This window comes from Cucurbita pepo, chromosome 14 (genome assembly GCF_057944985.1).
Source record: "Cucurbita pepo subsp. pepo isolate OVF chromosome 14, ASM5794498v1, whole genome shotgun sequence".
In the NCBI taxonomy this organism is placed as follows: Eukaryota; Viridiplantae; Streptophyta; class Magnoliopsida; order Cucurbitales; family Cucurbitaceae; genus Cucurbita; species Cucurbita pepo.
In genome coordinates, this window is record NC_141811.1 from 10,471,757 (window position 1) to 10,481,991 (window position 10,235).

At 35.9% G+C, this 10,235-nt stretch overlaps 1 protein-coding gene across 1 annotated transcript; it reads right to left on the reverse strand.

Annotated features, from left to right (window-relative positions):
• Positions 1-4,703: 4,703 nt before the first annotated feature.
• LOC111810760 (subtilisin-like protease SBT5.4) lies at positions 4,704-9,472 on the reverse strand. Its single transcript, XM_023697538.2, has 11 exons — positions 9,377-9,472; positions 9,181-9,290; positions 8,994-9,091; positions 8,615-8,779; positions 8,425-8,527; positions 6,981-7,521; positions 6,693-6,790; positions 6,031-6,276; positions 5,786-5,900; positions 5,473-5,686; positions 4,704-5,321 (listed from the first exon to the last, which is right to left on the reverse strand). Exons 1-11 carry the CDS (start codon positions 9,458-9,460, stop codon positions 4,774-4,776), a joined length of 2,322 nt encoding a protein of 773 aa, XP_023553306.2. The 5' UTR covers positions 9,461-9,472; the 3' UTR covers positions 4,704-4,773.
• Positions 9,473-10,235: the final 763 nt, after the last annotated feature.

The window sequence follows — 10,235 nt, forward strand, 5'->3', positions numbered from 1 at the left end:
GGTGCTGGTGTTTCTCATGTGATTGGAGTATTTAAAACAAACTTACATCCTAAAAATGGCTGAAGTGGCCAACTAAACTTGGCCTAAACATGGCCAGCTAAAAATATGTTATTCCCGATATGTATCAAATTGTCTAATAAAGATTCAACTAATTAATTTAAGAAAAAAAAAAGTGAATAAAATAAATAAAGAAAACCATCAAATCGTCAATAACATGGGGCATGAATGGTTGTCTACCCCATACTATTTCAAAATGGATTTTTCCTGTCGACGAGCTTTATTGACAATTGAAGCTAAACTAAGCAACATCGATCATCTATATCCAATTCTTCTGTCGTGCATCGATGAAATGACGTAAGAGCTTCTCAAGCATACTATTGAATCTTTTAGTTTATCCGTCAGTTTTGGGGTGATAACTCGAAGAGACATTTAGGCTTGATCCCAATAGCTCGAACAACTTAGTCCAAAAGGTCCCTGTGAATCTCAAATCGTGATCACTGACAATGCTGGTGGGAATGCCCCACAACTTGACTACGTGTCGAAAGAATAGGTGTGCGGTCACTTCAGCCGAAATTCCAACAATCCTGTAATTTCCCACAGTCGGGACGAGACCGTTAGAGATTCCAGCAGTTCTGCAATTTTGTTTCATTCAACCTTGTCTTGTTGGCAGATAAGACAGGTCTTTGTGAACTGTGTCACATTGTCCCGGAGGTTCGGCCGATAGTACCCCTTTTTAGGAGGGCATAGGTTCTCTGCCAACCATGGTGGCCCGCCCACGGTGTGTCGTGGCATTCTTTCAGTAGGAGTCTTCTCAAGTTCCCCGAATGGTGGACGTAAAGACGATTTCCTTTGGTGAAGAGTAAATTATCTTCTACCCAAAACTGGCGAGTCTTCCCCTCTCTGGCTAGCTGCATGATGGTGTGGGCGGTTCGGTGGCTAAGTGTTCTTCGATACTTTCTCGTATCGTCCGCTCAGCTTACTTGCTTGTAGATCAGCTAACATGCACAGGGCCGCATGTTCGCTCTTCCAACTTAGGGAATCTGCAGCTTGATTTGCTTTACCTAGCCTATGTTTGAACTGAAAGTCGAATTTGGCCATGCATTCTTGCCAACGTGCTTGTTTCGACGATAACTTGGGTTGGTCAAAGAAGTGGCATATGGAACTGTTGTCTGTCTTGACTTACAAACTTAGTTATGAGGAGGTACTGTCTCCAAGTTCGTAAACAGTAGACATGTGTCAGCATTTCTTTCTCGGATGTTGCGTACCTTCTTTTTGCCTAATTTAGCTTTCTACTCTCGTATGAAATGGGGTGTCCCTCTTGCAATAGGACACCCCCTAGGGCGAAGTCTGACGCATCCATCTCGACTTTGAAGGGTTTCATCACATCGGCAATCCCTTAAACTGGCCCTTCCATCATGGTGTTCTTAAGGTTGTCGAAGGCTTCTTGACAACGTGTAGTCCAGCTCCACTTGTTTTCCTTCTTTAGTAGTTCGGTCAAGGGCTGTGCGCGCTTCAAGAATCTTTCAACAAACCACCGATAGTAATTTGCTAACCCAAGGAAGGAGCGCACTTCTATCACTGAAGAGAGGGTCTTCCACTACTTGATGGCTTTGACTTTCTTCTCTTCCATACCTACCTTGCCTGCTTCTATTACGTGTCTTAGGAAGTTGATTCTCTGTTGCGCGAATGCACATTTTTCCGTCTTCACATATAGTTGATGTTCTCTTAGCTTTTCGAAAACTAACTGTAGGTGGTGTTCATACAATTCCATGGTGGAGCTGTAGACCAATATGTCATCCAAATAGACTACCATGAACTTATCAAGGTACTCGTGGAAGAATTGGTTCATTTAGGTACAGAATGTGGCAGGAGCATTAATCAACCCAAAAGGCATGATTAGAAATTCAAGGGCCACATATCTAGTGACGTAAGTCTTGGGTTCATCTCCCTCGAACTCAAGTGGAGCCATTCTACAGGCGTTCTTTGCCGAGGGTTTCAACCCCAGCATCAGTTCAATCTCGTGGTCTATGCCTTGACGAGGTAGTAAGTTTTTTGGTAGACTCTCTGGCATTACTTCGCAGTACTCCTCTAGTATACATTGTATTTCTATGGGAACAAATTCAACCATTCCTTCAGTTTCAACCACAGGGATGGCCATGAGCGTTGGTTCGTTACGTGCAAGACCACATTTAAATTGGAACGCCGAAATCATCTTAATTCCATCAGGCTTTTTGATACTTGTCTAGACAATAGTCGGGGTTGACCCTGTTATGACTAGACATTTAGCCAAGGGCATGGGGATCACCTTATGTTCCAATAGGAATTTCATCTCCAGTAGCACATCAAAGTCGTCCATTTTGACGATTACAAAGTCCACTAGGCTACTCCATGTTTCTAACTTAAGGGTAGTCTTTCTCGCTATTCCCAGAATCGGTATAGCCATAGAGTTGATGGCCTTCATCTTCCCCAAGGCTCGATGCCATTTGATGTTCAATCGATTCACTTTAGTCTCGGTCATGAAGTTGTGGGTGGCTCCTGAATCGACCATCGTACTCTTGGCCAACTTGTGAGTCACCCACGCTTCCACATACATGAGAGCTTTTTCGATCGGCTCCCTTTGCTCCCCGGTCTTCTTTTTCCATTCGAGGGGTTTCTACGTTCAATGTTCTTTTCAGCTTCTTCCCCTTCGGGTTTTTCATCTAAGTCTGCATTTAATGCGGCTTGAAATGCCTGTAGTGACGCCTTCTTTGGACATTCATACTGTCGGTGACTTTCTGCGAGTATTGCATCTATTCTTCTATTTCGACTAATCTGTCAACGTGAGACTTTTTCAACTGTTTGGTCGAAGACATGTCTATCGGTCACTTTGGAGCCAACTAGGCTCTGATACCAACTGTCACAATCGCCCTTTCTTGGCAGCGGATATGTCGATTGTGCGTCACTCACTCTCAACACTGAGTGAGTCAAGCCAACTTCGGACCACGTTGCCTACAGTAGAGCAACATGCGTTCAAATGTTAGGTCCCATTTTGAAGAAAAGATTTTAGAAAATGGGGGAGATAGGTTTAGGAAAAAGAGTCTTGAAAGTAAGAATGAGAAAGAGATTGAGAGTGGTGTTATAAAGCATACAAGCAAAAAGATAACAACCGCTTAAACCGTATATGTAGGGAGAACTTGACAACTATGTAAATGAATTGTTAGGGGTTGAGGAGCAAGTTTTGAAAAATAGTAAATTATTTATTTAGGAGAATTGTTAGCCGTTTTAAATTGAGAAAAAAGTTTAGAAAATTTGTTAGGGTTTTATATAGTATAAATACTCATTAGATGTATGAGATTCAAAACAACAAAAGAGAATACACAGTGCTTAAGATTCTTAGTCCAAGAAACTCTCCCCTCACGTTGTTATTTCTGCTTCATTTATTTGTTTCTTATATTTCGATCGTGGATCAATCAACAATTGTATCGACCCAAGAAAAATGATTCATCTTGTTCTAGTGTAAGAACAACGATGAACGTTTATTGACCAATGTATACTACATCTTGAGTTTGAAGAGCAATATTATTAGTCTTGGTCAAATGACAGAAGAACGAAGAAGAATGCAGTTAGTTTGCTCATTTCTCAAGATATTCAACAGAAACAGAGCCTTGTTGCGAAATGTAAAATGGTCGCCAAACTGTTGGTATAAGACATAAAAGATCCTCAACATCTTCCAGAAGCCTCCATTAGCAGTGGAAGCAAGAAAGAGAAGAAGAACTCAGTGAGCCGTGAGAAGAAGTAACTCAAGAACAAAGCTAAAAAGAAACAAACTTACATAGCTAAGAAGAAATCAGATGCCACTTCAATTAAGAAAACGCAACCTACAAGTCAGTGTGCTTCATCAAACTTACCGTGTCAACCAAAGAGGCCTAGAGGCAGACCTAAAAAAAAAAAATAAGAATCCAATAATAACTGGGTTGAGAGAGAGAGGAGTACCTTACAACAGGATGAAATTCCTACGTAGAAGAGAGAATCTCAAGAAATGGCATGTTGCAGAATTAAAATTTCTTTTGAAGAAGACGGAGTTGATAAGGGACCAAGCAACATTGACATTGCAGATCAACGTGTAGATATTCTAACCAAGGCCTTAGCAAGGATTAAACTTTACAGTCATGCCGTAGTTGCTCTAAGTGAAGAATCTTTGGGTAAAGTCAAGCTTATGGATGAGGATGTGAGCCAATAAATTTGACTTAGTAAAAATAGTTATTAACTTGAGTAAGTTTACAACAATGGTTAGTGTTTTATTTAAGATAGTTGTCCATAGTTGTCATTATTGGGGTAGGAAAATAGTTAGTGCTCCATTTAAAAGAATCGTTAATTGTTGGGAACAAGTTTTGGACAATAATTACCGATTTATTTAGGAGAATTGTCAGCCATTTAAACTTAAAAGAGAAAGTTTAGAAAATTTGTTAGTATTTTCTCTCCAACAAATATATGTATGCTCTATTCACAACCACGTAAGGGAATTGAAAATTATAGTGGTTAAGGTTCTTAGTCTAAGAAACTCTCCTGTCAAGTCCTTTTTCCGTATCATTAGATTGTAGGTCAAAACCAATACCCTCCACATTTTTCAAGGCTATTTTTGAGTCCATTCAACATAGAAAACTTAAATAAATTAAATTTTTTTTAAAAAGAAAGCAACAAAAAAATCTATTAGCCTGGTATAGTGAACACGAAAATAGAATTTTAATTATGGAGCTAAAACAAGCCAAACTCAAGCAAACTCATGTGCTTCTTTCATTGCCTCTCTAACGTCACAAAAATTGGACTACTAACACGATGATTCCCATTAGACCATACAAGTTTTCCAAACATATACCCTTCAGTTTGATTATTTGGCACCCTCCTCAACACAACTTTGAAATCCTTCTCTTCACCAGTTTTAGTGAACTTCAAAGTACTTGGGTCTACCGAAATAGAAACTCCTGGTGGTGCCTCGACTTGAGCAACATACGTGCTTGGACTTCCCACATTTTTTACTCTTCTTTTGATCTCTACTGCCTCTGATTTCAGATTATTCATTGAGATTGATGGGTAGTTCAAATCTGTTATTGTGAATGACTTTGAACAAACAAATGAAGTATCATTAGTGAATAGCTTCATTTGTGTTTTATTGTAGCCACGGGCACATAGGAAGTTCAAGTAGTCTTGGGTGGAGAGGTCGTAAATAAGGCCAGGATTTGCTGCTTTGTTTGGTTGGATATGGCCTGCACCATATGCCAATGGGTTTGCTTTCTCTTTTTCTGAGTTTAGTATTGGATTTAAGTCATTAGCTTCGGTTTCAGCTGCGAAACAAAACTATTAGCTTGCAAGGTTTAAGTAAAAATGAAAATCCCATAAATAATGTATCTTAAGACAAATTACTAGTATAACTAGTATTTGAACTTTTAAAAGGATGGAAATGGAAGAATTTTGCATAATAAACCTGTGGTCAACCTGTGGTCATGATTGCAGATCTTATAGCTGCTGGACTCCATTTTGGATAAAGAGTTTTTAGAAGGCCAACGATACCAGAAATGTGGGGGCATGACATGGAAGTGCCGGATAATACATTATATAGAACCCGACGTTTATCAAAAGGTGAATGAGTTGGTGATGCTTTTTCAGAGAAAGCCGCCAGTATATTCACACCTGGTGCTGTTATATCAGGCTAGAAATTGAAAAAAAAAATTCAAATTTTGTGACTGATATTAGTTGATACATTGAACTTTATACTACAAAATTAATCAACATACAAATCTTAACCAACCTTGAGTATTGAGGGCTCAACTCGGTTGGGACCTCTTGACGAGAATGAAGCCATAATTGGTGCTGGTTTGATTCCCAACTCAGTCTTCACACGAGTTATGTAAGCCATTGGAGTTCTGATTTAACCACAAAAACATGACGTATAAGTTACAACATTTGAGTCTAAGTTTTTGTTTATTAAATCATTAAGTTTAAAAGAGTTCGAAAATAAACGTGGAAGTTGATGGAATAAGATGAAGTAATTACATAGTAGATTGGATGTAATGGTTGATTGATTCACCATCAATATAGCTTACATGTGAAGCTGGAAGTAAGTGTTCAGCCGTCCAAAGGTCATCTCCACTTTCTTCGTCATTAACAAGAATCATCCCAACAGCACCTGCTTGAGCAGCCTCGTAACCTTTGTCCACTTCTAAATCGTACGAATTAAGGCAAACTACAATTTTTCCTTTTACCTTTTTAGGATCAAGAGTCCCTTTTAGACATAGTGCGCTACAAGATCACAATCAGTTTAATTAATATTGTTCTATTATTATAGTGAAAATATCATTATGAATTATACAAAATACCCTTAAATTTAAAACATATTTTAATTATGTTCTTACCTTTTCAAATGTTTTATTTTAACTCAAACAAACAAAAACAAAAAACAAAAAACAAAACAAAAAAAAAAAAAAAACAAAAAGAAAAAAGAAAGAAAGTCAAAGGATATAAATCAAGTTAAGCTAAACATGGTAAAAATTAATTTTTATGGTTTATTTCAACTCAAAAAAATATAGCTAAACATGATTTACAAATTTACATGATGGTTTCAATAGAAAATTCCTTAAAAAAATTCCTTGAGGCAAAATTGAAATGTATCCAAAATTTAAACATATTTTGTATAATTTAAATAAAAATATACTCACGAGTCGTTACTAGAGACATTGTCTGATGTTGCATCCAAAGCACAGATCAACGGATAGAACTTCTTAGATGGAAATATTTTACTAGAAAGGCTTTCCCCCTAGTATTGACAATGAAAAATCATTAAAGACAACATAAACGTAATACAAAGCCATAAACTCAACCGATACAAATATGGAGACACGTATACACTACAATTTTATATGCCCGGTTCAATACTTAGCTAAATATTTGTATAAATAGTGTCAAGAACATAACTATATACTATTAACAAATGTCGGATAAAGTACCTTGAAATGCCTCTTGTCTCCCAACGCCACGTAAGTGGTAAAAAGCCTGTCAATTGTGCTAGCTCCCACAGTTATCATCCATGGTGCGACATTTGAGACACTGCCTTCAAATAGTCCTGAATTTCCAGCAGAACAAACAACAGTGATGCCATTCTTCACTGCATGGAAGGACCCTATAGCCATTAAATCTTCAGAAAATTCAAAAGCATCTTCACCGAGTGAAACCGATAGAACGTCAACTCCATCACTAATGGCAGCTTCAAAGCCCGCTAGAACATCGGCCATGAAACACTCACCATCCAACGTTGGAGGCCAACATACTTTATAGGCAGCAACAAGGGCATTAGGGGAACCCCCTTTTGCAGTGCCATAACCATTCCCAAAAATACTTACTCCTGGAACGAAATTGCCTCCGGCTGTGGATAAGGTGTGTGTTCCATGCCCATCATAGTCCCTTGCTGTTTCATAGCTTGAGTTGAGAGGTCTAGGCTCCACGCTTGATATATATCCTTTGTTGAAATATCGTGCTCCAATCAGTTTCCTGCCTTGCATTTAAAATCTTCAATTTTATTTCTACGTTACACATATCGATACAAACATTAAATACAATGACTAGCTAGAACACAAATACGACAAGGACATATCTATTATAATTTTTATATAAGAAGAAAATTTAAAAGTCGATGAGCTTACACATTTGTATGCTTAAAAACTTAAGGTTAAATGACGAGTTTAGTTCCTAATTTTTTTTTTTTTTTTTTTCTAACTTAGTTTTGTATAACTTTTATTCTTAAACCTTAAAAAGTATCTTTTAAGTTCCTTAATCTTACAATTTTGTGATAACCAATAAATTTTGAAATTTTAATTTTTTTTATCTAGTACATCATTGACACATTTGACGTTTAATTAAAATTCACGAACCAATTAAACAATGTTCAGAGTTCTATTAGACATAAAATTTAATTTTATATCTAATAAATCAATTGATTTTTAAATATCTGAATATGTATAAGACCTATTACACACAATATTGAATGTTCCCAATGTATTACACATCTTAAAAGGTTTTGACTCAAAAAGCTAAAGTTCTAATAGGATACTTCTTAAAGTTCAAAGATATATTAAACATAAGCGTGCAAGGTTAAGAAATATACTTGTAATTTAACTAAAAAAATGAATTTGATGTAATTTTTCACTAAAAATATACGCATTTATGTGTCTATTTATAGATAACAATGATTCTAAATGCATCTAACAAATGTTTGATTAATATTCACTTTGAACAACTAGTGTCAAGGTGTTTGTCTATTGTGCTAACAAAAGTGTCAAATAAATGCTTAACACGTTAGTTAAAAAGTGTTTGTATTTCCTAACCTAAGAGAATTAAACAGAGGTGAAGTAACAATAAGAGATTTGATCTTAGGATCGATTAGATGTTAGGGACCTGTTGCAACGAAAGTTGGAGCCACCTTCACAACTTCCCTTCCATCTTGTTGGGATAGGTCCATATCCTTCATCACTAAAACTCTTTGATTCTGGCCAAACACCTGTATTGATCCCAATTACAATGAGGTATCCAAATTATTACAGGAGCAGTCGAGTCCAAGAACTTATGAGAGGAAAATAAGTCTAACCTGTGTCAATGTTGCCAATGATCGTAGATTCACCGAATCTTGAAAGATTCCAAAGTGAGCTTGAAGGAATTCCACTATCATTCTCAACTCCAAGAAAGTTCCATGATCGTGTTGTGTGCAGTTTTAGTCCTTTGTTTTCATATACTGATATCACATCAGGATGCTCTAAAAAAAAAAAAAGAGAAAACACCTTATTATTAAAATAGAAAAACTAGGCGCTTGATAACTATTTAACTTCTCAAAATTAAGCTTGTGATTATTGGTTACTTCCCATGGACAAAGTTTTGGAAACTAAAGATGGAGTATGATTTATTAAGAAAGATAATCATTATCAAATAATATGATAGCCATTGTCATAGATATGGATGAATTATTTTACTTGCTATATCTTCTGCAACTTTCTGCTCAAGAACAGCTGCAAAGCCATTGATATTTTTATTATATGAGTAAAAGATTGATTCCTTAGCTGCTTCATTGCTGTACTTAGAAACATAAACATAAGAGCGCAAATGAAGAGTGAGAGTTCAACAAATCTACACTACATGATTTGAAACTAAAAGGTTCACCTTCCTAACACCGATCCAAGTAGATTATAGTGGGTTTGTGTTGCAAGTTGGAGATCATGAGCGGAAGGATTCAATCCATGTGAATGTGATCCCAAGTAAACAATATAAGACTGCACAACATAAACAAAACGTTTCAATCTCTAAAACCCATTTGATATGAATATTAAAAAGTATTTATAAGGGACTATTGAGTAACCTTCTTGGCTGCCATGGTGGGTGTTTGCAAAATAGCAAAAAGAAAGAAAGAGAGAAGTAAAGGAGGAAGATTGAAGGCCTCCATTTCTTTTTTTCTCCGAATAATTGTTTTGTTCCTTAATGCCTTTTTATAAGGCTTATGAGTGTTTTATGATTGGACTCAAATTTGGACTTTTATTTTTATGTATAGAGAGTGATGAAGAAATCTTCCATTTGAAGAGAACCCAAAAATGGTAAGGAAATAAAAATTATTTAATGATATGCCCAGACATGGTTGTTAGTTTTGCTAATTTGTCTCAACTTATGAGTAAAAAGGAATTATTGATTTGAAATTTTTTAAGATTTTATATACATGCATATTTCTTTATAAAAGTGTTGTTTTAACACCCAAAATTTAAAATTTGGGTGCCTCTCTTAAGTATTTTATAGGAGGATAATGGTAATAGCCAAAAGAAAAGAAGGAATAAATAAATGAATAAAAATAATTAAATTAAAAAAAGAATATTAAGTTAAAAAAAAAATAAAGCTCTTCCCGGTTCTCTCCCCTGACGAGTCGTTCTTACCTCAATTATCTCTCCTCAACCAACCATTAAGTTAGAACGGTTCTAAAAGAAAGGAACAGAACACAAATGGCAAAGAAAACAAAAATGTAAGATTGTCACTTTAATTAAATCTGTCCTTAATTTTATCCCTTATTTTGTTACTTTATTTATATTTAGATTTTAATTATAAATCAAATATCTAGAGTTCTATAGTGATAAAGCATCATATATATATAGCCCCTTTTATTTTATCTCTATATTGTTACTTTATTTATATTTAGATTTGAGTTATAAATCAAATACTTAGGTTGCTTTATC